This window comes from Oncorhynchus nerka, linkage group LG22 (assembly GCF_034236695.1).
Source record: "Oncorhynchus nerka isolate Pitt River linkage group LG22, Oner_Uvic_2.0, whole genome shotgun sequence".
Lineage (NCBI taxonomy): Eukaryota > Metazoa > Chordata > Actinopteri > Salmoniformes > Salmonidae > Oncorhynchus > Oncorhynchus nerka.
In genome coordinates, this window is record NC_088417.1 from 49361655 (window position 1) to 49389468 (window position 27814).

Below are 27814 nucleotides of genomic sequence, written 5' to 3' on the forward strand. Positions count from 1 at the left end.
GGATGTAGCTGGATTTCTTATAATCGTCTGGATTGGTGTCCCGCTCCTTGAAAGCAGCAGCTCTAGCCTTTAGTTCGGTACAGATTTTGCCTGTAATCCATGGCTTCTAGTTGGGATATGTACGTATGGTCACTGTGGGGATGACATTGTAGATGCACTTATTAATGAAGCAGGAGACTGATGTGGTAAACTCCTCAATGCCATCAGATGAATCCCGGAACATATTCCAGTCTGTGTTAGCGAAACAGTCCTGTAGTTTAGCATCCACTTAATCTGACCACTTCTGTATTGAGCACGTCACTGGTACTTCCTATTTGAGTTTTTGCTTGTAAACAGGAATTAGGATGATAGAGTTCAGATTTGCCAAATGGAGGTCGAGGGAGAGCTTTGTATGTGTTTTTGTGTGTGTGGAGTAAAGGTCATCTATGCTGGTAGAAATGAGGTAAAATGGATGTCAGTTTCCCTGCATTAAAATCACTGGCCACTAGGAGCACTGCATCTGGATTAGCATTTTTTGGTTTGCTCATTTTTCGGTTTGTGGTGGTAAATAGACAGCTACAAAAAATATAGATGAAAACTCTCTTGGTAAATAGTATGGTCTACAGCTTATCATGAGGTATTCTAACTCAGTCAAACCTCGAGACTTCCTTAACATTAGAAATTGTGCATCAGCTGTTGTTAACAAAGAGACACACACCTCCCCCTTAGAGCTTACCCAGCGCTACCATTCTGTCCTGCTAATGCATAGAAAAAACAGCTAGATATACTGTGCCTTTGGAAAGTATTCAGACCCCTTGACTTTTTCCACATTTTGTTACTTTACAGCCTTATTATAAAATGTATTAAATAAAAAAAACACTACCCCATAATGACAAAGCGAGAAAAAAAACAGGTTTTTTGAAATGTTTGCAAATGTATATATATAAAAAACTGAAATAGCTTATTTACATAAGTATTCAGACCCTTTGCTGTGAGACACGAAATTGAGCTGAGGTGCATCCTTTTTCTATTGATCATCCTTGATGTTTCTACAACTTGATTGGAGTCCACCTGTGGTAAATTCAAGTGATTGGACATGATTTGGAAAGACACACACCTGTCTACATAAGGTTCCACATTGACAGTGTATGTCAGAGAAAAAACCAAGCCATGAGGTCAAAGGAATTGTCCGTAGAGTTCCGAGACAGGATTGTGTCGAGGCACAGATCTGGGAAAGGGTACCAAAACATTTCTGCAGCATTGAAGGTCCACAAGAACACAGTGGCCTCCTTCATTCTTAAATGGAAGAGGGTTAGAACCACCAAGACTTCCTAGAGCTGGACGCCTGGCCAAACTGAGAAATCGGGGAGAAGGGCCTTGGTCAGGAAGGTGACCAATAACCCGATGGTCACTCTGACAGAGCTCTGGAGTTCCTCTGTCGAGATGGGAGAACTGTCCAGAAGGACAACCATCTCTGCAGCACTCCACCAATCAGGCCTTTATGGTAGATTGGCCAGACAGAAGCCACTCCTCAGTAAAGGTTGAACCAAGACTGAACTCTTTGGCCTGAATGCCAAGTGTCAAGTCTGGAGGAAACCTGGCACCATCCCTACGGTGAAACATGGTGGTGGCAGCATCATGCTATGTGGATGCTTTTCAGAAGGCAGGGACTGTGAGACTAGTCAGGATCGAGGCAAAGATGAGCAAAGTACAAAGAGATCCTTAATGAAAACCTGCTCCAGAATGCTCAGGACCTCTGGGGCAAAGGTTCACCTTCCAACAGGACAATGGCCCTAAGCACACAGCCAAGAAAACGCAGGAGTGGCTTCGGGACAAGTCTCTGAATGTCCTTCAAAGGCCCAGCCAGAGCCTGAGCCAGATTGAACATCTCTGGAGAGACCTGAAAATAGCTGTGTAGCAATGTTCCCCGTCCTACCTGACAGAGCTTGAGAGGATCTGCAGAGAAGAATGGGAGAAACTCTCCAAATACAGGTGTGCCAAGCTTGTAGCATCATACCCAAGAAGACTCACGGCTGTAATAGCTGCCAAAGGTACTTCAACAAAGTACTGAGTAAAGGGTCTGAATATTTTTGTAATTGTGATATTTCCATTTTTTATTTGTAATAAATTAGCAAAAATATCTTTGCTTTGTCGTCATAGGGTATTGTTTGTAGATTGATGAGGGAAAAAACAATTTAATTAATGTTATAAGTCTGTAAACTAACAAAATGTGGAATAATTTCCAAGGGCACTGTATATTATCTATGTCCTTCTTCAGCCATGACTTCGAGAAACGTAGGATATTACATTTCTTCAAGTCCCATTGATAGGATAGTCTTGAATGGAGCTAGTCCAGTTTGTTCTCCAGAGATTGTACGTTCACCAATAGAACGGAGGGTAGAAATGGTTTATGTACTAGCCAACGTAATTTTGTCAGGGTGCCCACATGTTGGCCCCTCATACGCAGCCATTTTCTTTTCCAAGTCTCGAGGATTAGGGCCTAGTCCAGAGTGAGAAGTATGTCCTCCGCTACTGACCTGTTGGTAGAAAAGTAGAATCCAAATTGAGGTCACTGTTCTGTTCTGATGTTCGGAAGCGCTTTTCGGTCATAGGAAAAGATGGCGGAAACATTACGTACAAAAAAACCACACAAAATCACAAGAGCCAGTAAAACAGCTGCTATCCATTGCAGCGCCATTGTCTCTTGTGTTGTTGCTAATAAATGTAGCAATGTTCACCTATGCCAGAATTGAATCCAAGGAGAGTTGTCGACAAGCGCACTGCACTTGAATTTGAAAGGTAATTATTGCTTGAGCCTCAGCTCACCTGCAGCTTTATCGTGAATGCCATATCCGCGAGGGTGAGGGAAATTCTATTTAAATGTATCTGTCCACAACACGGCTTTGATTGAATCCCAGCGCTAGTTATTTCACAAAAAAGGCCCTATGAAAAGAAGTGCAACTTTCTCACTTTTACATTCCAATTTCAACAAGGCTGCCATGTTTCAGTTCACCCATCATTTTGCATTCTGACATCATCTGGTAGGGCCCACATGTTCACACTTAAATACGCTGTCATAGATTCAGACCTCCCTTCCCTTTCTATCCCTAGGCCCCCAATAGGAGTTCAGTAGTGGTGAAGTGCTATATAAATCATATGGGTAACATGAACCATCACAGAAGATTCCTCATTCACTTCATTAGGCCACAGAATTGGGCTACACGTGTAGCCTAGTCAATGTATTGTTACTCTGTAACATGTGTCTACAAACAGCATGGTTCACAAAGTGGAACTTCAATATAAGTCTGTCTATTATTGTTGTCGTTCTGATTGACTTTTTACTGTTTCTTTTCCCTTTTCCACTGTGCTCCTTTTCTCCTTCACTTCTTCCTCCGTTCTAAAGCAGTATCGTTATGAAGATGAGGACTCTCCGCCTGAGCACGGGTTCCCGCGGCTGACCAACGAGGTGCGCGCCCCTGAGTTGGTGCACGTGTCGGAGAAGAACCTCTCAGAGATTGAGAATGTGCATGGCTACGTGTCCCACTCCCATATCTCCCCTCTCAAGGTTAGCAAACGTCCTCTCCTGCACCCCTCAATCCAGTGAGCAAAACTGTCTGAAAATGCATAATTTCAACTGCAAAAGTTACATATTTTCAACCAGTGTTTTTCTCATTGGCGAGATCTCGCCAAACCACACCATGCATGACTGCCAACATGATGGACTCCATGTTCCCTCTCTCTCTCTCTCTCTCTCTCTCTCTCTCTCTCTCTCTCTCTCTTTCTCTTTCTCTCTCTCTTTCTCTTTCTCTTTCTCTCTCTCTTTCTCTTTCTCTCTTTCTCTTTCTCTTTCTCTCTCTCTCTTTCTCTCTCTCTCTCTCTCTCTCTCTTTCTCTCTCTCTCTCTCTCTCTTTCTCTTTCTCTTTCTCTTTTGTCCCCTCAAGTTTCCTTTCTTTTCTCTCTCTTGTTCTTTCTGTTTCTTTCTTACCATCTCTTTCTCTCATTCCTCTTAGCCATTCCTTCTATTAATCTCTTGAGTCATTCAAAAGCCATTGTGATTCCTACCCTGAGTCTTCAGTAAGTCTGTCATAAGTGCAGTACCCTACAGCTAACACAAGAACATCGCCGTGGTCATTTTATTAGGCACCAAATGTAAGAAAATTGACAAACAGGGAGGAACTACCTGAACTTGTCCAGTAAGAGATCCTTTAAATAATTGTCCATTAGGGACAGATCAAAATGTACTGGGGAGGGGTGGTCCAAAATATGGGAGGGTTGTCAAACTTTCTGTGTTATTTTGGAGGGGCACAGAGGAGGGTAGTGCGTTTTTCCCCCTGGTTTACATTTGCACTTCTGCTTGCATTTTCCCTATAAACAATGTCTTGACACACTTTTGATATTACCCTAATACATTTTTGAAATGTTTGAAGGTTTTGTATGGTGTGGCTATTATTAAGCTTTAGCTACTGCAGGCCTTTGATATGAAGGCAGTGCGCCCCGGCGCTCCAACTGACTCCAACAGTTAAACTTGAGGTGACATTTTCAGGCCTACCAGAGTTACTCCTATAATCTAACAATGTAATGCTTATCTTTATACAAAATATTAGGTAACATTTTTTACGAATTACACACCTTCTGTACGTCGATATTTGTATAGCAGATGCAGTAGCCATCTGACATAAAGAAATGCATTCCGGTGTCGTAGCATGCCGTCGGCATATCTCTCGGTTAGGCCTAAGCTTCTCTTACATGCAAATAGTCCGGGTTGCCATTTGATTTGCTGTTCCGGAGTCGTATGGGTTGGGGGAAGAAGCTGTTTAGAAGCCTTATGGACCTAGACTTGGCGCTGCGATACCGCTTGCCGTGCGTTAGCAGAGCAGAGAGAACAGTCTATGACTAGGGTGGCTGGAGTCTTTGACAATTTTTAGGGCCTTCCTCTGACACCGCTTGGTATAGAGGTCCTGGATGGCAGGAAGCTTGGCCCCGGTGATGTACTGGGACGTACGCACTTCCCTCTGTAGTGCCTTGCGATCGGAGGATGAGCAGTTGCCATACCAGGCAGTGATGCAACCCGTCAGGATGCTCTCGATGGTGTAGTTGTAAAACATTTTGAGAATCTGAGGACCCATGCCAAATCTTTTCAGTCTCCTGAGGGGGAGTAGGTTTTGTCATGCCCTCTTCATGGCTATCTTGGTGTGCTTGGACCATGTTAGTTTGTTGGTGATGGGGATGCCTAATTTGAGTGGGTCTAGGGTTTCTTGGATAATGGTGTTGATGTGAGCCATGACCAGCCTTTCAAAGCATTTCATGGCTACATTTAGGCTGGTTACCTTAGTGTTCTTGAGCACAGGGACTATGGTGGTCTGCTTGAAGCATGTTGTTATTACATACTCAGACAGGGAGAGGTTGAAAATGTCAGTGAAGACACTTGCCAGTTGGTCAGCGCATGCTAGTACACATTCTGGTAATCCTTCTGGACTTGCGGCCTGTTTAAAGGTCTTACTCACATTTGCTACGGAGAGCGTGATCACACAGTTGTCCCGAACAGCTGATGCTCCCATGCATGTTTCAGTGTTACTTGCCTTGAAGCAAGCATATAAGTTATTTAGATCATCTAGTAGGCTAGTGTCACTGGGCAGCGCTCGGCTGTGCTTCCCTTTGTAGTCTGTAATAGTTTGCAAGCCCTGCCACTTTTGGTGAGCGTCTGAGCCGGTGTAGTATGATTTGATCTTAGTCCTGTAATGACTCTTTGCCTGTTTGATGGTTCGTCCGAGGGCATAGTGGGATTTCTTTTAAGCTTCCGGTGTAGAGTCCTGCTCCTTGAAAGTGGCAGCTCTACCCTTTAGCTCAGTGCGAATGTTGCCTGTAATCCATGGCTTCTGGTTGGGGTATGTACGTACAGTCACTGTGGGGACGACGTCCTCAAGGCACTTATTGATAAAGCCAGTGACTGATGTAGTGAACTCCTCAATGCCATCGGAAGAATCCCGGAACATGTTCCAGTCTGTACTCGCAAGACAGTCCTGTAGTTTATCATCTGCTTCATCTAACCACTTTATAATAGATTTTATGGATTTTCCTGCTTAAATTTTTGCTTGTAAGCAGGAATCAGGAGGATAGAATTATGGTCAGATTTGCCAATTGGAGGGTGAGGGAGAGCTTTGTACACGTCTCTGTGTGTGAAGTAAAGGTGGTCTAGAATTTTTTTCCCCCTCTGGTTGCACATTTAACATGCTGCATTCATGTCCCCGGCCACTAGGACCGCCGCATCTGGATGAGCGTTTTCCTGTTTGCTTATGGCGGTACACAGCTCATTGAGTGTTGTTTTACTGCCAGCATCGGTCTGTGGTGGTATGTAGACAGCTACGAAAAATACAGATAAACTCTCTTGGTAGATAATGTGGTCTACAGTTTATCATGAGATACTCGAGAGACTTCTTTAGATATCGTGCACCAGCTATTGTTTACAAATATGCATAGGCCCCCACCTGTGTCTTACCAGAGGCTGCTGTTCTGTCCTGCCGATAGAGTGTATAACCCGCCAGCTGTATGTTATTAATGTCGTAGTTCAGCCACGACTCGGTGAAACATAAGATATTACAGTTTTTAATGTCCCGTCGATAGGATGTACGTGCTTTCAGTTCGTCTCATTTATTTTCCAGCGATTGAACGTTAGCTATCAGGACTGAAGTTAAAGGCATATTGGCCACTCGTCGCCTGATCCTCATAAGGCACCCTGATCTTTTTCCGCCAAACCTACGTTTCCTTTCCCGGCGAATCATGGGGATCCGGGCCTGGTCGGGTGTCTGTAGTATATCCCTCTCGTCTGACTCATTGAAGAAAAACTCTTCGTCTAATCTGAGTTGCGTAATCGCAGTACTGATGTCCAGAAGCTCTTTTCGGTCATAAGAGACCGTAGCAGCAACATTATGGACAAACAGGTTACCAACGCGAAAAAACTAACAAAATAGCATGGTTGGTTAAGAGCCGATAAGACGGCAGCCATCCCCTCTGGCGCCATCATGCCATTCTTCTCTGCAGATACTCTCAAAATCTGTCAGTTTGGATGGGGAGGATTGCTGCACGGTGTTTTTCAGGTCTCTCCAGAGATGTTCGATCGGGTTCAAGTCCGGGGTCTGGCTGGGCCACTCAAGGACATTCAGAGTCTTTTCCCGAAGCCATTCTTGCGTTGTCTTTGCTGTGTGCTTAGGGTCGTTGTCCTGTTGGAAGGTGACCTTCGCCCCAGTCTGAGGTCCTGAGCAGGTTTTCATCAAGTATCTCTCTGTACTTTGCTTCGATCCTGACTTGTTTTGCAGTCCCTGCTGCTGAAAAACATCTCCACATTGTGATGCTGCCCCCACCATGCTTCACCTTATTGATGGTGCCAGGTTTCCTTCAGACGTGACACTTGGCATTCAGGCCAAAGAGTTCCATCTTGGTTTCATCAGACTAGAGAATCTTGTTTCTCGTGGTCTGAAAGACTTTAGGTGCCTTTTGTCAAACTCCGAGCGGGCTGTCATGTCCCTTTTACTGAGGAGTGGTTTCCGTCTGGTCAATCTACCATAAAGGCCTGATTGGTGGAGTGCTGCAGAGATGGTTGTCCTTCTGGAAGGTTCTCCCATCTCCACAGAGGAACACTAGAGCTCTGTCAGAGTAACCATCGGGTTCTTGATCACCTCCCTGACAAAGGCCTTTCTCCCCCGATTGCTCAGTTTGGCCGGGCGGCCAACTCTAGGAAGAGTCTTGGTGGTTCCAAACATCTTCCATTTAAGAATGATGGAGGCCACTGTGTCCTTGGGGACTTTCAATGATGCAGAAATGTTTTGGTACCCTTTCCCAGATCTGTGCCTTGACACAATCCTGTGTCGAGCTCTACTGACAATTCCTTCGACCTCATGGCTTGGTTTTTGCTCTGACATGCACTGTCAACTGTGGGACCTTATATAGACAGGTGTGTGGCTTTCCAAATCATGTCCAATTAATTGAATTTACCACAGGTGGACTCCAATCAAGTTGTAGAAACATGATCAATGGAAACAGGATGCACCTGAGCTCAATTTGGAGTCTCACAGCAAAGGGTCTGAATACTTATGTAAATAAAAATTCAAAAAACCTGTCCTGGCTTTATCATTATGCCATTTTGTGTGTAGAATGCTGGGGAAAATGTTTTATTTAATCAATTTTAGAATAAGGCTTTAACGTAGCAAAATGTAGAAAAAGTCAAGGGTTCTGATTTACTTTCTGAAGGCTGTGTGTGTGTGTGTGTGTGTGTGTGTGTATTAATTTCAATATTAATACCATACAGTGGACACCAAAGCCTATAGGCCTTTGCCTATAGATACAGATAGTGCTCAAATCTCTGATAGCTGAACCGTGAGGTGGACAATTCTTGTTTTAGGAAAGAAGCCACACATTGAAACACAAGGAATGGACTGTTTTTAAGGACATGTAAATGTGTCTCATTTGGCCAACATCCCTCGTTTATTGATGGTACTGGCTGCACCAGGTTGAATCTGAATGCGAATGGATGTCCGTTACTTTTCTCAAATGTCCGGTAAATTAAAATCTTCCCTGTCATGTTGTCCAGCGCCACATTTCCCTAACTGAAATGCATATTGTTTTTATGAAGGTTGAGGGAATATTCACATGAAAATCTGTTGCCAATTGGATGGAAACCGAGCTACAGACACCCTAAAGACTGGCAAGTGCTCTAGTCCAGTGTCACTTTGATTTTGCCTGCACATCATGGTTCACCAGCAGCCCCAAACGTCTTCAAAATAAGCTACCAGCCAAACAAGCTTGTAAGAATTGTACTTAATCTCCCCCCTCATACTCATCTGGAGGTTGAGCATGTTTTCGTCTATCTCTGTAATGTGTCTGTATCTATGTAACTGTATACGTATTTACGTAACAAATAGGGACCACAATGGAAATAAGGCTCCGACTTTATTGTGCAATCCTGGTCACTTAAAAAAAAAAAAACATTTGTGTACAGTATTTTTGTATTTGTTTAACTGACAAATCAAATCAATCAATCATTCAATCCAAATTGTGCAGTGGCCAATTGATGAATGGAAAGAGACATCTGTTACAAAACACCAAAAAGTTGAATAACATTCGGATAGTCTTCGATACTGGGTAAGCCTAAGGTAGAGAGGGATGCATTATCTGTTTGTCAAGATTGACATAGTTTATTTATTGTGGTGTTGAAAACAGAAACCGTGATATTGAGCTGCCCGAAGTCAGGAAATGCTTAGTTTATTGGTTGTGTGTGTGGTGCATTAGCACCTGTTGGTGGAAAATGAGTTGCATATGTTTTACATAATTAGAAAATGTGATTTCCCCCTAGCTGATCATTGTCTGCAGCCAGCTCTGATTGTAGTGTAGTGAAACAGGCAGGGAGAGTGAGCTCGTCTGTGGTGGTCGGTGAACCCTCAACATTCTGGCCCGTACCCCTCCGTGGCATCGACAGTGCCACAAAAAGCATGCTGATGTGGCAAAATCGATATCCACGTTTTTAAACAAGGTCGCTCCAGTTATTATTATTTTGAGTTCATCATATGAGGGGGAGGGTGTTCAATCTATTTTACAGTACAAGGGGAGGGTCATGTGAAAATATGTTTTACTTTGGCGAGGGGGTGCATTTTTATTTATTACACCTGGAGTTGGACCAGCCCCTCCCCACAGTAAATTTTGATCTGTCCCTTACATGCCCTAATGAACGTGTGTTCACTGCCTAAAATTCCCGATGGGGATGGAGAGCAATCTGTTTATACTTAAATGCGACACGGGCTGTTTCATATCTGTGTTGGATGCATTCGACTATTTGAGAAACTTTTCTAGAGAAAGCTAATGATTGAAATAATTTTTTAAGGAATTTAATACCAAATAAGGCTCTTGTTAATGCACTTAAAAAGGTATTTAACATGTATAAGCATAAATACAGGAGAACATTGCTTATATGTAAAAGAAGGGGAATAAATGTCTGACTTCATGGAACAGGATTTGCACATTCATTGATTCATGTAATAAAGTAATTGATAGGGTTGTTGCTATGGCACTCAACCAATGAGAAATGATTAAGGAGAATACTTTGCACGCCAACAGTCTTGGATTTTACTCAACCATTTGAATTCAGTTTCCTGACTGTAATAAAGTACATGAACAGCAGGTGGTGCTGAGTGTTCAGTTTTAAATAAGCATAATTAAAACAACAATTGTTGCTCAGTACACACTGCAGGGTGAAGTTTCCCCTACGCTGGTCTTGGGTCCGATTTATAATTCCCCCCCCTAATGGTTAAGGTTAGGATTGGGGGAGGAGAAGCTGATTCTTGATGTGTACCTAGGGGAAACTTCACCCCTGAGCTCAGAACACAATACGAGCCAGCTGGGGGCAATGTGGGACTAGAATGGGAATCAATGGAGAATGTGTACATAGTAACCAACACTGATTAGTACTAGACAGCATTCACAGACTAATTTGATTGTTGTAAGTAGGCAGCCGTGTCTGAGCCAGAACGGCCCATAGGGCAGGAGCCTATGTCCTGTTTCTGTAGCACGAGGCAGCTTGATGTACAAGTTACACCCCCTGGACAGGACGTTAGTCTATCGCAGGGGCTATATTGTTGAGTGACAAGATATTTGGATTTGTCTTTGATTTCATTGTAGTTCATTTAAAGTGTGATTGAATAATGAAATGTTTTTTTTATAGGAAACTCTCATTGGCCGATTCTAGCAATAGTCTAATCTTTGTTCGTTTAACAAAATAATGAAACAAAGGTAAAACAGCACAGAACTAATATTCATATTCCACTAATATGATTCACATTTATACTTAGTTATCTAGATTAAGGTAGGGGAGAGTGGAGTAAGTTGAGCCATTTATTACATTCAGCATCACTCTGTCAAGGGAAATATAGTATTCTTCCTAACAAAGATACTACAGTATATCTGCATATACAGTGCCTTGCGAAAGTATTCGGCCCCCTTGAACTTTGTGACCTTTTGCCACATTTCAGGCTTCAAACATAAAAATATAAAACTGTATTTTTTTGTGAAGAATCAACAACAAGTGGGACACAATCATGAAGTGGAACGACATTTTATTGGATATTTCAAACTTTTTTAACAAATCAAAAACTGAAAAATTGGGCGTGCAAAAATTATTCAGCCCCCTTAAGTTAATAATTTGTAGCGCCACCTTTTGCTGCGATTACAGCTGTAAGTCGCTTGGGGTATGTCTCTATCAGTTTTGCACATCGAGAGACTGACATTTTTTCCCATTCCTCCTTGCAAAACAGCTCGAGCTCAGTGAGGTTGGATGGAGAACATTTGTGAACAGCAGTTTTCAGTTCTTTCCACAGATTCTCGATTGGATTCAGGTCTGGACTTTGACTTGGCCATTCTAACACCGGGATATGTTTATTTTTGAACCATTCCATTGTAGATTTTGCTTTATGTTTTGGAACATTGTCTTGTTGGAAGACAAATCTCCTTCCCAGTCTCAGGTCTTTTGCAGACTCCATCAGGATTTCTTCCAGAATGGTCCTGTATTTGGCTCCATCCATCTTCCCATCAATTTTAACCATCTTCCCTGTCCCTGCTGAAGAAAAGCAGGCCCAAACCATGATGCTGCCACCACCATGTTTGACAGTGGGGATGGTGTGTTGCTTTTACGCCAAACATAACGTTTTGCATTGTTGCCAAAAAGTTCAATTTTGGTTTCATCTGACCAGAGCACCTTCTTCCACATGTTTGGTGTGTCTCCCAGGTGGCTTGTGGCAAACTTTAAACGACACTTTTTATGGATATCTTTAAGAAATGGCTTTCTTCTTGCCACTTCCATAAAGGCCAGATTTGTGCAATATACGACTGATTGTTGTCCTATGGACAGAGTCTCCCACCTCAGCTGTAGATCTCTGCAGTTCATCCAGAGTGATCATGGGCCTCTTGGCCGTATCTCTGATCAGTCTTCTCCTTGTATGAGCTGAAAGTTTAGAGGGACGGCCAGGTCTTGGTAGATTTGCAGTGGTCTGATACTCCTTCCATTTCAATATTATCGCTTGCACAGTGCTCCTTGGGATGTTTAAAGCTTGGGAAATCTTTTTGTATCCAAATCCGGCTTTAAACTTCTTCACAACAGTATCTCGGACCTGCCTGGTGTGTTCCTTGTTCTTCATGATGCTCTCTGCGCTTTTAACGGACCTCTGAGACTATCACAGTGCAGGTGCATTTATACGGAGACTTGATTACACACAGGTGGATTGTATTTATCATCATTAGTCATTCAGGTCAACATTGGATCATTCAGAGATCCTCACTGAACTTCTGGAGAGAGTTTGCTGCACTGAAAGTAAAGGGGCTGAATAATTTTGCACGCCCAATTTTTCAGTTTTTGATTTGTTAAAAAAGTTTGAAATATCCAATAAATGTCGTTCCACTTCATGATTGTGTCCCACTTGTTGTTGATTCTTCACAAAAAAATACAGTTTTATATCTTTATGTTTGAAGCCTGAAATGTGGCAAAAGGTCGCAAAGTTCAAGGGGGCCGAATACTTTCACAAGGCACTGTATTTCAGGATGCTGTGTATCCCTGGAAATAATCATAAATCATGTTAACATTACAGTTTTGAAAACATAGCTTGTCCAAAAAAAAAGTGTTCTCTGGGGTAAGTTGAGCCACAGGACAGGGTAAGTTAGCCTGCCTACACATTTCTGTTCTGAATTAAATATGACCTCTAACTTTTTTTTAAACCATGTTAATATTTATTTCCCAAACACAATTCAAAACAATCACAATCATTTTTGAAATATATTTTTCAATCATTTTAAGCATCTTTTAACACACCTAACAAACACTTAGTACTTAAAGAAATACACAATTATATAGGCCAGGCCCTGTTGTTACCTTGTATCCCTGCGATAATGCCTTGCATGAAGCCATTGGCACAACTTACCCAAAGGCAACCATTTTGACTATATTAGCCCACACAGCTACAAGAATGCACTTTCATGTTAGGTTTAGGACCTTAAATGGAATTGTATAGAGAACTCAACTGATCTATAGAACAATCTTGAAGTGATCGAATTTGGTTTAGATACAAGCATCATCAAACCTCTAACGCAATACATTCATTAGACTTGTTGGAAATCTGTTTTTGGACCTAACTTGCTTATCACTTTTTCCATGTGGTTTCTTCCTTCACAGACTCCATGAAATGATGACCTCTTCCTAAATATGTGGCCAAATGATATATTTTGTGTATGGTTTCCAACAAACAAGGGTGGCTCAACTTACCCCTTCTGTTCAACTAACCCAACTCTCCCCTACCATAAAATAGTACCAAAAAAAGACATACTTTTCCCCTGTAAAGTCAACTTAAATGTGCTGTACTTTGGTGACGTTGAATAGCACATCGGCCTGTAGTATACACTATGTGATTGAAGACTTGCCTGACTGATAGACAGTAACTTTCCTTGTTAAGGCCTGCACTTTTGAACCCTGTGTATCTGATGTAATATAATCTTTTGTGGGCTTAAATGCCTCAATATTATTTGGAGATTGTGTGGGATAGTATCACATACATTGAATTATTTCACTGTGAAATACTTTTTAGTATCCACTTTCCCCATCTCTTTCCCCAATTCAGATAAAGAAATATCTGATGAGAGTTGGCAGCACCCTGACATTTATTAACCTTCTTTGGATTGGATTGTTAAGAGATAAGGCAACAGATCAACTCTGTGGCTTTGTCCGAAATGGCACCCTATTACCTACACTGAGTGTACAAAACATTAAGAACACCTGCTATTTCCATGAAATAGGCAGACCAGGTGAATCCAGGTGAAATCTATTGTTAGCAGTTGATGTTAATCTTCAATAACACAGACTCCAAACAAATCAGGGGGAGAAAAATATATTTATTCAAAGAGAACAAATCATAGTTGTTATGCTAGAAAGTAGATGGTAGATGTTTATTCTTCCCTGTTCTCAATGTTTCTCCACAGAACAAAGAGACAGGATGTAGTTAATACCCAAGCCTAGCCTGTGGTTGACCAATTAGAATTCCTTGCAGTAAAACTGGGCCAATGGCCAAATACCAAGTATCCCGTTTCAGGCTCAACGTGTAGACAATTTGGACCAATGAGAACTTGCCACATGTAGCTGTGAGTCCTGGACTGGAACCCCATACACAGATTCTAAACAGATGTTGAACTGAAAAACAACTATTTCCATTGATCGTAAATTCCCTCTTGACCTTTAGTCCTCTGCGTTGTGTATTTATCTTACAATATTCTTACACTTACAATATTCTTTATTTAAAAAATAAATATACTTAAAATGTATTTTTAGAAAACAAGAGAAAACATAGACCGTATAAAAAAAACATTAGCTGTAATCATAAAATAATTCACATTAAACACCTTGCATTTCTATTTCCCGTTGCAGTAAGAAATAGATTAACGGTGTGATGATGATGACCCTTACGATTCCTACCTCATCCAGTATTGGGATGAAACTCACCCAAAAAATGATTCTCTTCAAAACAATAATATTCAATCATCCTATTGGCAAGGTAATCATTCACAGAGTCCTTTAAAAGTGACCAGCTGTTCCACATCGGTATCAGTCCCACATAAATAGCTATTAGAGAGTATGTTCTGACAGTCTGCTGGTAGTGAGGAATTGTTCTTCCGTTCCACTGGTTGATAAGGACGTCTCTTTTGAACACCTCACCAGTGATCTTGTATCAGTTCAGGTATCATTGTAGCATTTCACCTTGGGTCAGGGGATATTGCTGCAGTTTCAGACGGTAGATTCTCATAACCTGTAACGAAGGAAACAAGAAGTGAAAGTAACATGTCCTGGTTTCAAGAGAAATTGATATTTCACTTAGATTTCCCTATGTAAGCATGTCCCGATTTTCAGGAAAAAGTGGACATTTCATCTAGATATCCCTAATATGACGACTGCGGTATACAACATAGCTTATCAGGTTCTGATCATCTTACTATGCTTCTTCACCTGAGATTGGCCCCCGACTGCTAATCAATCAGTTCTTTATTCTCCAGGCTACACTTTGTCATCTAAACTGACAACTTTGCAATGAGTAACATGTATCAATCGTGATTTGCCCTGGACTTTTACTGCTGACCTCGTTATGAACAAAACTTGATAAGGACCTTCCCATTTTGGCCTTTATGTGTTACGTTTTTATTTTATTTTTACCATCACCCACTGTCCTGGCATGTCCTGTCCTGGCATGTCCCCAATCGGGAGTTTTTCCCCATGCCTCTTTAACTTGTCTGTCTGCTTCCCCTACTGCATTAGAAAGTTGTATGCAATAGTTAAACATTGTGTCACTCATAATGTGTACGTCGCCTTTGTCAAAGCTAACGGGCCTGGTAGTGAATGGGTCGACCTGTGACGACCTCAAACGGACTCAACCCTGTGGTTTCCTTATGTGTTTGCATCCTGCAGCCATCCGTTCCCACACTTCATTTTTTGATGCATCGCTTTGCATGTCTATTGTGTTGCAATGTATCCACAGTGTATTTCCTAATCAGTTTAGGTGACAGAGGTTTTCTCTTGGCAGCCGCCTTGGCAGCTCTGTCAGCCAGGTCATTACCTTTTCCTCTCGTCTGTAAAGGTTTTTTCCATGTGCTTTCATTTTCAAAAATTCAACTAGAAAGCATTCAGGGGAGCCATCACCTCTGGTCCATTCTTCACAGGAGCTCCCAGTGATGTCATGAATCTTCTGTTCCATATTTTTTCAAAATCATGGTTAACGCCGAAAGCATACCTTGAGTCTGTGTAGATATTAAATCAAATCAAATCAAATGTTATTTGTCACATACACATGGTTAGCAGATGTTAATGCGAGTGTAGCGAAATGCTTGTGCTTCTAGTTCCGACAATGCAGTAATAACCAACAAGTAATCTAACTAACAATTCCAAAACTACTGTCTTATACACAGTGTAAGGGGATAAAGAATATGTACATAAGGATATATGAATGAGTGATGGTACAGAGCAGCATAGGCAAGATACAGTAGATGGTATCGAGTACAGTATATACATATGAGATGAGTATGTAAACAAAGTGGCATAGTTAAAGTGGCTAGTGATACATGTATTACATAAGGATGCAGTCGATGATATAGAGTACAGTATATACGTATGCATATGAGATGAATAATGTGGGGTAAGTAACATTATATAAGGTAGCATTGTTTAAAGTGGCTAGTGATATATTTACATAATTTCCCATCAATTCCCATTATTAAAGTGGCTGGAGTTGAGTCAGTGTCAGTGTGTTGGCAGCAGCCACTCAGTGTTAGTGGTGGATGTTTAACAGTATGATGGCCTTGAGATGGAAGCTGTTTTTCAGTCTCTCTGTCCCAGCTTTGATGCACCTGTACTGTGAACAGGCAGTGGCTCGGGTGGTTGATGTCCTTGATGATCTTTATGGCCCTCCTGTAACAACGGGTGGTGTAGGTGTCCTGGAGGGCAGGTAGTTTGCACCCGGTGATGCGTTGTGCAGACCTCACTACCCTCTGGAGAGCCTTACGGTTGAGGGCGGAGCAGTTGCCGTACCAGGCGGTGATACAGCCCGCCAGGATGCTCTCGATTGTGCATCTGTAGAAGTTTGTGAGTGCTTTTGGTGACAAGCCGAATTTCTTCAGCCTCCTGAGGTTGAAGAGGCGCTGCTGCGCCTTCTTCACGATGCTGTCTGTGTGAGTGGACCAATTCAGTTTGTCTGTGATGTGTATGCCGAGGAACTTAAAACTTGCTACCCTCTCCACTACTGTTCCATCGATGTGGATAGGGGGGTGTTCCCTCTGCTGAAGTCCACAATCATCTCCTTAGTTTTGTTGACGTTGAGTGTGAGGTTATTTTCCTGACACCACACTCCGAGGGCCCTCACCTCCTCCCTGTAGGCCGTCTCGTCGTTGTTGGTAATCAAGCCTACCACTGTTGTGTCGTCCGCAAACTTGATGATTGAGTTGGAGGTGCGCGTGGCCACGCAGTCGTGGGTGAACAGGGAGTACAGGATAGGGCTCAGAACGCACCTTTGTGGGGCCCCAGTGTTGAGGATCAGCGGGGAGGAGATGTTCTTGCCTACCCTCACCACCTGGGGGCGGCCCGTCAGGAAGTCCAGTACCCAGTTGCACAGGGCGGGGTCGAGACCCAGGGTCTCGAGCTTGATGACTAGCTTGGAGGGTACTATGGTGTTGAATGCCGAGCTGTAGTCGATGAACAGCATTCTCACATAGGTATTCCTCTTGTCCAGATGGGTTAGGGCAGTGTGCAGTGTGGTTGAGATTGCATCGTCTGTGGACCTATTTGGCCGGTAAGCAAATTGGAGTGGGTCTAGGGTGTCAGGTAGGGTGGAGGTGATGTGGTCCTTGACTAGTCTCTCAAAGCACTTCATGATGACGGAAGTGAGTGCTACGGGGCGGTAGTCGTTTAGCTCAGTTACCTTAGCTTTCTTGGGAACAGGAACAATGGTGGCCCTCTTGAAGCATGTGGGAACATGTTTTTCCTTCAGTCTGTTTGCATGCTTCTGTCAAAGCCTCCAATTCCACCACCTGTACTGATGTTTCTGCAGGTAACGTGCCTGTCACTATCACATTGTCCATTGTAGTAACTGCCCAGCCGGCCTTCCTCACACCCCCCTCCACAATGCTTGAACCATCTGTTTCATGAGATAAACTCAGGGTTTTCCAACGGATGTCTCTTAGTAAACCCATCAGAGAGCTGATCCGAAACCAACTCACAACAGTCGTGTTCAAGTAACGTGGTGTCTGGAGGAAGCATCAGAGTAGCTGGATTACATGGTGTGCCACGTTGTATGATGGTGTTAGGAGCCTCCAACACAGTCGACCACTTGCTCCAACGAGAACCCCAAACATGGATTCTAAACAGATGTTGAACTGAAAAACAACTATTTCCATTGATCGTAAATTCCCTCTTGACCTTTAGTCGGCTGCGTTGTGTATTTATCTTAGAATATTCTAACACTATGATCCTTTATTGACATCACTTGTTAAATCCACTCCAATCAGTGTAGATGAGCCTTGAGACGTTATTTACATTTTGTATTTAATTAGGCAAATCAGTTAAGAACCAATTCTTATTTACATTGACGGCCTACACCGGCCAAACCCGGACGATGCTGTGCCAATTCTGCGCCGTCCTATGGGACTCCCAATCAAGGCCGGTTGTGATACAGCCTGGATTCAGACCAGGGTGTCTGTAGTGGCGCCTCAAGCACTGAGATGCAGGATTGTGTATGTGTACCATTCAGAGGGTGAATGGGAAAGACAACATATTTAAGTGCCTTTGAACGGGGTGTGGTAGTAAGTGCCAGGCGCACCGGTTTGTGTCAAGAACTGCAACTCTGCTGGATTTTTCACGTTCAACAGTTTCCCATGAGTATCGTGAATGGTCCACCAACCAAAGGACATCCAGTCGACTTGACACAACTGTGGGAAGCATTGGAGTCAAAGCAAAACTCAATGTTAGGAACGTGTTCTTAATGCTTTGTGCACTGTGAATTTTGTGTACTACTTTTGACTAGGGCCCATAGGGCACAAATTTCCAAACTGTGACACATAACTGAGAGTGATGGAAGGGAAATCACACATACTGTTGTGTTCTCTGTGTGTATGTGTATACTTTTGCCTCAACAGTTGCAGTCAACGCTCACAAAGAAACTCAATATTTTAGTCTGGTTTCGATTCAAGTTTTGTAACTTAGGGTTGCTGGAAATCTGCGGTGTTATTTGACCAATGTTTTTGCAAAGTTATATCTATTTTATTGAAAACGACATGTGACATCCCAGTGTCCTTGTGAGAACAGGATAATAACAGCTTAACAGCTATACTGACAGCGAAGTGAGAAAATGCTGCCCGTCTTATGCTGCCCAAAGATCTCAAAACATGGCAACGACATATTAATGGACACAGCAGGTCTGGGATTCGACACAACATTGTAACGCAAGCGTCCCTGTAGCTGCTATGACAGCCGCATGGAATCTTTTGACAGGCTGTGAACGAAAACCTCTGTGTTTTTTGAGCAAATTTTGATTCAGGTAATATCATACAATTTTTGCAGACACTTTTTTTCTTTAGTCAGTCCCTTAAACTCACAGAACCGACAAGGAAAGATAAGTTGCTACAACGATTTACAGTAGTAGCTTTTAGCAGTGCACAAAACGCACTAGCTTGATTTGGGTGGTGTTTAGGGTTGTTGTCTAGGATTACTCTATTGTGTGTTCTTTGGGAAATTATAACTTTGTAAACCAACATACAAATTAAAATTAGGACAACCCCTACTGGTGCTATAGCAACAGAAGGCAATGTCTACTGAGCATTTTTTTTACCAGAAGTTTGTATCTGTTGTCAGTCTTCCATTCCCTTAGGAACAGTTATAATATGCAGGAAGTAAGACTCCATCACTTCCTCTCATCCTCATTCAAACCTAACATTGTTGTCCTGCATCCTCTTTTTTTTTATCTCGCTCTCTCTCTCGCCCTCTCTCTCTCTCGCTCTCTCTCTCTCTCTCGCTCTCTCTCTCTCTCGCCCTCTCTCTCTCTCGCGCTCTCTCTCTCTCTCGCTCTCGCTCTCTCTCGCCCTCTCTCTCTCTCGCCCTCTCTCTCTCTCGCCCTCTCTCTCTCGCTCTCTCTCTCTCTCGCCCTCTCTCTCTCGCCCTCTCTCTCGCTCTCTCTCTCTCGCCCTCTCTCTCTCGCCCTCTCTCTCTCGCCCTCGCTCTCTCGCCCTCTCTATCTCTCTCTCGCCCTCTCTATCTCTCTCTCTCCCTCGCTCTCTCGCTCTCGCTCTCTCTCTCTCTCGCCCTCTGTGGTGCATGCAGTATGACTAGGTATGACAGTATACTGTAAGTACCAGAATAGCCTGCAGCTCTCTATCTTTATGTATTAATCGTCTCTCTTTTGTCTTCCTGACTTACGAGTGATGTTGTCTTTCACATCTTACCCTGCAGCCTGCACTGGTTACCCGTTTTGATCTTACATACCCGACTGCAGCAAACTACCTGGCAAGTTTTTCCCCCCCCTTTTATCGCTGTTGAAAGTTTTTTTTTTTTGTTTTATTTCTTTCCTGTGCTTTTGGGGTCAGTTTCCATTTCTGTGCCCAAATGTTGATGAGCCACGCATGGAGTTCACTTGGCACTTTTCAAATGTTTTCTTTGTACATGAAAAGTAACATGCAGAATCGGATTAAATTATCATATTTCTGTGCGATTCCACTGGATTGCTGTGCGGTTGAACGCCATAAATTACCTGAGGAATACCATGTGTGCTTGTGGCTAATTTTCAATGTCACTCAAACAATGTTATTTTTGTGCCGCCAGTCATTCATATATGACATTCAGTTTGGTTGATCAGTGTTGCAAAGTAACAATCATTGTTTGTTGTGCGTACTACAATTATAGGCCTTTTTTCTTAACACTAATGAATATGACTCGGTGCATATCCCCTCAGTGTCTTTTATGCTTTGTTTTTTGCAAACGCTCAAGACATATTTGACACATCCATCTCAGTGTGGAAAGTGGGATATTGTCACAGGAATGATCAAAAGGCTATTATGAAATGAAAATCTATCATTTGTCCCCATCAACAAAGTGTTTGATGGTTAGATTAACAAAAATGTGGATTACACCGATTTAGCGCATTAATTACATTAAATGACTGAGTAAAAAACAGCAATCTAAGTAATATGGTTTTTCAATGGTACTTTCAAAGTGTCGGGCACTACAAAATAAAATGCTACCACAGCTTAATTGCTCAACAATTGTCAAAGGTGATTATAGCGGCCGACGACAGAGACATTAGGCTAGGGAGAGAAGGGTGTAAGAGTTTGTCTGAGCAAGGCGTTAGTACGGGATGGACTGATTTGGAAAATATGTCTTCATCGATTCATGCCGACACGTTATTGACCTACTGTACAGTCTTTATATCTGCATGTAAAAATGCATGAATCTTGCAGCAGCGATTAGCCCTCTGTCAATCAAGCAGTGTGAACTTTGAGAGTATTAAGTTGGTTTAATGAATGCCCAGACGCAGTAGGTGACAGATGTTTGTCAGAGTAATCAGTCCAATTCAGAGAGCAGGCTCTTGCTGTGTGTGTCTGTCTATGGTTGGTAGGTAGGTAGCAGGCTCTTGCTGTGTGTGTCTGTCTATGGTTGGTAGGTAGGTAGCAGGCTCTTGCTGTGTGTGTCTGTCTATGGTTGGTAGGTAGGTAGCAGGCTCTTGCACGTGTGTGGATCCTCCAGGGGAAGAAACACACTCCGATTGGGTCTCCATCTTGACTCCCTGTTGTCATAATTACTCCAGACTTGTTATCCCCAGGATGGGAGGCCTTGATTAGCTCATGCGGTTTCTCTGATTGGCTATTAAACCACAGTTATGAGTCAATTCTCTTTATTTAGATAGAAAGTCATAAATGAGAGGGGGAGATGGATAGGTAGAGGAATATACACTGAGTGCACAAAACATTAGGAACACCTGCTCTTTCCGTGACACAGTCTGACCATGTGAAAGCTATGAGCCCTTATTGATGTCGCTTGTTAAAACCACTGAAATCGGCGTAGATCAAGTGTTGGGCAACAATATTTAGCCTTTTTTTTTTACTAATTTCATGCAATTCTACTCATTTTGCCGTGGGGCAGAGAGAAAAATGTGCAGTTATACAGCTAATTTCCAGCAATTCTACACGTTGCCATAGGGTGGAGGCAAATGTTTGCAGTTTTTAATATGGTAACTGATGATCAATGCCCCATCCCGGTTGGTAATTCAGCAATGCTTCCTACACGTTTAGATAGCTGGCCGCTATACTGACTTACCAATCTAAAAATGGACAAATTGAGTGACTGCTTATGCACAAACAAATTTCGAAATTGCACCTTATGTATTCTATAAGTTGAGATTGAGTTTCTAAAAAAACTATACACTATCGTTCAAAAGTTTGGTGTCACTTAGAAAGGTCCTTGTTTTTGAAATAAAAGCACATTTTCTGTCCATTAAAATAACATAACATTGATCAGAAATACAGTGTAGACATTGTTAATGTTGTAAATCACTATTGTAGCTGGAAACGTCAGATTTTTGTATGGAATATCTATATAGGTGTACAGAGGCCCATTATCAACAACCATCACTCCTGTGTTCCAATGGCATGTTGTGTTAGCTAATCCAAGTTTATCATTTTAAAAGGCTAATTGATCATTAGAAAACCCTTTTACAATTATGTTAGCACAGCTGAAACTGTGCACCTCAGAGCATAGTGTTTTTGAACTGTATAAAGAAACATTCCATATACTTAATGCCAGCATACCGTAACACAATGCACAAGTAATGTATCACATTTAGCAGAACCTTTCATCCAAAGCGACTTACCGTCATGCGTATATACATTTTACACATGGGTGGCCCCGGGAATCGAACCCACAAACCTGGTGGTAAAATGCCGTGCTCTATCGTCTGAGCCATACAGGACCACAAGTGTTTTACATTGTACCACAGAAGGTCCTCTGAAGTATTACCGTCAGCAAGGGTTAACAGCATCAAGTAGATATCGAGGCTGCTATTAGTCATTGCAAACCCTAATGGAGGACTTTTCATTTTTTCATTAGCATGCTCATTGTTTTCTCCTCAGATTGGTTTAAATACAACCATAGTTCTTATCATTGAAGTGAAGGCTTAATGAATTGGCTGAGTGTGGTATTTGGAAATAAACTCATTAATATATTCAGAGTCTTTTGAGAGGTTCTTAAACGTCATGGTGAACATACCCAGGCTATGTCTCAAAATGGCACCCTATTCCCTATACAGTGCACTACTTTTGACCAGGTATCATAGGGCTCTGGTCAAAAGTAGTGCACTATGTAGGGGAAAGGGTGTCATTTGGGACACAAGCCAAGGGCACATGTGTATTCTGGACACATACAGTAAACAACCTGAAGGGAGGGGAGAGGTGTTTGGTTTCCACATCTTGCCACAGTAAAAATAGATGCACCAATGGTTTCCCCTTGAGATGTGTGCCAATGACGACCATGTATTTTCCTTACTGTTGTACCTGTATGTTTCAGGATACACAATTTGAAGGATTTGAAAATAATTGAGTGGTCTAAAACAGTTTTATGGGAGGTTTAGCATCAATTGATTTGTGTACAAATCACATTTAATATGAAATGTCAATGTGTTATTGCTCTTATAACAAGTACTCACAATGCTCAAATTCCAACGCTCATATGCGCTAAATCAGAAAACAGACAGTATTTACAGTGCCTTCAGAAAGGATTCATAGCCCTTGACCTATTCCACATTTTGTTGTTACAGCCTGAATTCAAAATGGATTAAATGTACGTTTTTTTTATTCACACATCTACACACAATACCCCATAATGACAAAGTGAAAACATGTTTTTAGAAATATTAGCAAATTTAATGAAAATGAAATACAGAAATACTGTATCTCATTTACATAGGTATTCACACCCCTGAGTCAATGTTAGAATCACCTTTGTCAGTGATTACAGCTGTGAGTCTTTCTAGGTAAGTCTCTAAGAGCTTTACACACATGGATTGTACAATATTTGCACTTTATTATTTTTAAAATTCTTCAAGCTTTGTCAAGTTGATTGTTGATCATTGTTAGACAGACATTTTCAAGTCTTGCCATAGATTTTCAATCCGATTTAAGTCAAAACTGTAACTAGGCCACTCAGGAACATTCAATGTCGTCTTGGTAAGCAACTACAGTGTATATTTGGCCTTATGTTTTAGGTTTTTGTCCTGTTTAAAGGTACATTTGTCTCTGTGCCTGTTGGAAAGCAAACTTAACCAGGTTTTTCTCTAGGATTATGCCTGTGCTTAGTTCTATTCCGTTTATTTTTGTCCTTAAAAACTCCATAGTCCTTGCCGATGACAAGCATACTAAGAACATGATGCAGCCACCACCATGCTTGAAAATACGAAGAGTGGTACTCAGCGATGTATTGCGTTGGATATGCCCCAAACATAACACTTTATATTTTGGACATAAAGTTAATTTCTTTGCCACTATTTTTGCAGTTTTACACTGTCTGACCAAAAGTATGTGGACACCTGCTTTTTAAAATTATTATTTTTATTTCACCTTTATTTAACCAGGTAGGGCAGTTGAGAACAACTGCTCATTTACAGCTGCGACCTGGCCAAGATAAAGCAAAGCAGTGCAACACAAACAACAACACAGAGTTACACATGGAATAAACAAGCGTACTGTCAATAACACAATAGAGAAAAAAAGAAAGTCTATATATAGTGTGTGCAAAATGGCGTGAGGAGGTAAGGCAATAAATAGGCCGTAGTAGCGTAGTAATTACAATTTAGCAAATTCACACTGGAGTGATAGATGAGCAAATGGTGATGTTCAAGTAGAAATACTGGTGTGCAAAAGAGCAGAAAAGTAAATAAAAACAGTATGGGGATGAGGTAGGTGTATTGGGTGGGCTATTTACAGATATGCTATGTACAGCTGCAGCGATCGGTTAGCTACTCAGATAGTTGATGTTTAAAGTTAGTGAGGGAAAGTCTCCAGCTTCAGCGATTTTTGCAATTCGTTCCAGTCATTGGCAGCAGAGAACTGGAAGGAAAGGCGGCCAAAGCAGGTGTTGGCTTTGGGGACGACCAGCAAGATATACCCGCTGGAGCGCGTGGGTGGGTGTTGTTATCGTGACCAGTGAGCTGAGATAAGGCAGAGCTTTACCTAGCATAGACTTATAGATGACCTGGAGCCAGTGGGTTTGGCGACGAATATGTAGCGAGGGCCAGCCGACTAGAGCATACAGGTCGCAGTGGTGGGTGGTACAAGGTGCTTTGGTGACAAAACGGATGGCACTGTGATAGACTGCATCCAGTTTGCTGAGTAGAGTATTGGAAGCTATTTTGTAAATGACATCGCCGAAGTCGAGGATCGGTAGGATAGTCAGTTTTACTAGGGTAAGTTTGGCGGCGTGAGTGAAGGAGGTTGCGAAATAGAACGCCGATTCTAGATTTGTTTTTGGATTGGAGATGTTTGATATGAGTCTGGAAGGAGAGTTTACAGTCTAGCCAACACCTAGGTATTTGTAGTTGTCCACATATTCTAAGTCAGAGCCGTCCAAAGTAGTGATGTTAGTCGGGTGGGCGGGTGCGGGCAGCGAACGGTTGAAAAGCATGCATTTGGTTTTACTAGCGTTTAAGAGCAGTTGGAGGCCACGGAAGGAGTGCTGTATGGCATTGAAGCTCGTTTGGAGGTTAGTTAACACAGTGTCCAAAGAAGAGCCAGATGTATACAGAATGGTCGTCTGCGTAGAGGTGTATCAGGGAATCACCCACAGCAAGAGCGACATCGTTGATATATACAGAGAAAAGAGTCGGCCCCCTTAGAGACTGTCAGAGGTCCGGACAACAGGCCCTCCGATTTGACACACTGAACTCTGTCTGAGAAGTAGTTGGTGAACCAGGCGAGGCAGTCATTTGAGAAGCCAAGGCTGTTGAGTTTGCCGATAAGAATACGGTGATTGACAGAGTCGAAAGCCTTGGCCAGGTCGATGAAGACGGCTGCACAGTACTGTCTTTTATCAATGGCGGTTATGATATCGTTTAGTACCTTCAGCGTGGCTGAGGTGCACCCGTGACCAGCTCGAAAACTGGATTGCACAGGGAAGAAGGTTACGGTGGGATTCGAAATGGTCAGTGATCTGTTTATTAACTTGGTTTCAATGACTTTAGAAAGGCAGGGCAGGATGGATATAGGTATATAATAGTTTGGGTCTATAGTGTCACCCCCTTTGAAGAGGGGGATGACCGCGGCAGCTTTCCAATCTTTAGGGATCTCGGACGATATGAAAGAGAGGTTGAACAGACTGGTAATAGGGGTTGCAACAATGGCGGTGGATAGTTTTAGAAAGAGAGGGTCCAGATTGTCTAGCCCAGCTGATTTGTATGGGTCCAGGTTTTGCAGCTCTTTCAGAACATCTGCTATCTGGATTTGGGTGAAGGAGAAGTTGGGGAGGCTTGGGCAAGTAGCTGCAGGGGGTGCATATCGCGTTGCATATCGCGGGGTCTATTCGATGCTAGTGCAGTCCGCCACAGGATATTTTTGTGCTGGTCGATCCAAGGGCTATATCTGTTCTTAGATCTACATTTTTTTTGAAAGGGGCATGCTTATTTAAGATGGTGAGGAAATTACTTTTAAAGAACGACCAGGCATCCACGATTGACGGGATGAGGTCAATATCCTTCCAGGATACCCGGGCCAGGTCGATTAGAAAGGCCTGCTTGCAGAAGTGTTTTAGGGAGCGTTTGACAGTGATGAGGGGTGGTCGTTTGACCGCGAATCCATAGCGGATGCAGGCGATGAAGCAGTGATTGCTAAAATCCTGATTGAAAACAGCAGAGGTGTATTTGGAGGGCAAGTTGGTCAGGATAATATCTATGAGGGTACCCATGTTTACAGATTTAGGGTTGTACCTGGTGGGTTCCTTGATGATTTGTGTGAGATTGAGGGCATCTAGCTTAGATTGTAGGACTGCCGGGGTGTTAAGCATATCCCAGTTTAAGTCACCTAACAGAACGAACTCTGAAGATGGGTGTCCAGGGCACAGCAGGGAGCTGAGGGGGGTCTATAACAGGCGGAAACAGTGAGAGACTTATTTCTGGAGATTCGTTTTTAAAATTAGAAGCTTGAACTGTTTGGGCATAGACCTGGAAAGTATGACAGAACATTGCAGGCTATCTCTGGAGTAGATTGCAACTCCTCCCCCTTTGGCAGTTCTATCTTGTCAAACATCTCATTCCAAAATCATGGGCATTAATATGGAGTTGGTCTCCCCTTAGCTGCTATAATAGCTTTCACTCCTCTGGGAAGGTTTTCCACTAGATGTTGGAACATTGCTGCGGGGACTTGATCCATTCAGCCACAAGAGCATAAGTGAGGTTGGGCACTGATGCTGGGCGATTAGGCCTGGCTCGCAGTCGGCATTCCAATTCATCCCAAAGGTGTTCGATGGGGTTGAAGTCAGGGCTCTGTGCCTACCACTTCGCAGCTTAGCCGTTGTTGCTCCTAGACGTTTCCACTTCACAATAACAGCATTTAAAGTTGACCGGGCAGCTCTAGCAGAGCAGAAATTAGGGTGAACTGACTCGTTGGAAAGAAGGCATCCTATGATGGTGCCATGTTGAAAGTCACTGAACTCTTCAGTATGGGCCATTCTACTGCCAATGTTTGTCTCTGGAGATTGCATGGCTGTGTGCTCGATTTTATATACCTGTCACCAGCAGGTGTGTCTGAAATAGCTGAATCCACTCATTTGAAAGGGTGCCCACACTTTTGGCCATGTAGTGTAAGTTAGGGCCTTATTGCAAACAGGATGTATGTTTTTGAATATTTTCATTCTGTACAGGCTTCCTTCTTTTCACTCTGTCATTTAGGTTAGTATTGTGGAGTAACTACAATGTTGTTGAGATATTCTCAGTTTTCTCCTATCACAGCCATTTTCACTGTTTTAAAGTCACCATTGGCCTCATGGTGAAATCCCTGAGCGGTTTCCTTCCTTTTCGGCAACTGAGTTATAAAGGACACCTGTATCTTTGTAGTGACGAGGTGTATTGATACACCATCCAAAGTATTTAATATCTTCACCATGTTCACAGAGATAAATCCACTTTGACATTATGGGGTATTGTTTAGGCCAGTGACACAAAATCTCAATTGAATCAATTTCATATTCAGGCTGTAACAACAAATGTGTAACAAGTCAAGTGGTGTGAATATGTTCTGAAGGCACTGT

General features: G+C 42.5%; 1 protein-coding gene across 21 annotated transcripts in view; it reads left to right on the forward strand.

Moving 5' to 3' along the window:
• dlg2 (discs, large homolog 2 (Drosophila)) overlaps positions 1-27814 on the forward strand; it is a 367048-nt gene that overhangs the window by 180985 nt on the left and 158249 nt on the right. For all 21 annotated transcript variants that reach the window (XM_029627161.2, XM_029627167.2, XM_029627160.2 and 18 more), the window contains one exon: positions 3383-3544. In XM_029627161.2, coding sequence (XP_029483021.2) covers positions 3383-3544 — 162 coding nt within the window. The remainder of the gene's footprint in view (positions 1-3382; positions 3545-27814) is intronic.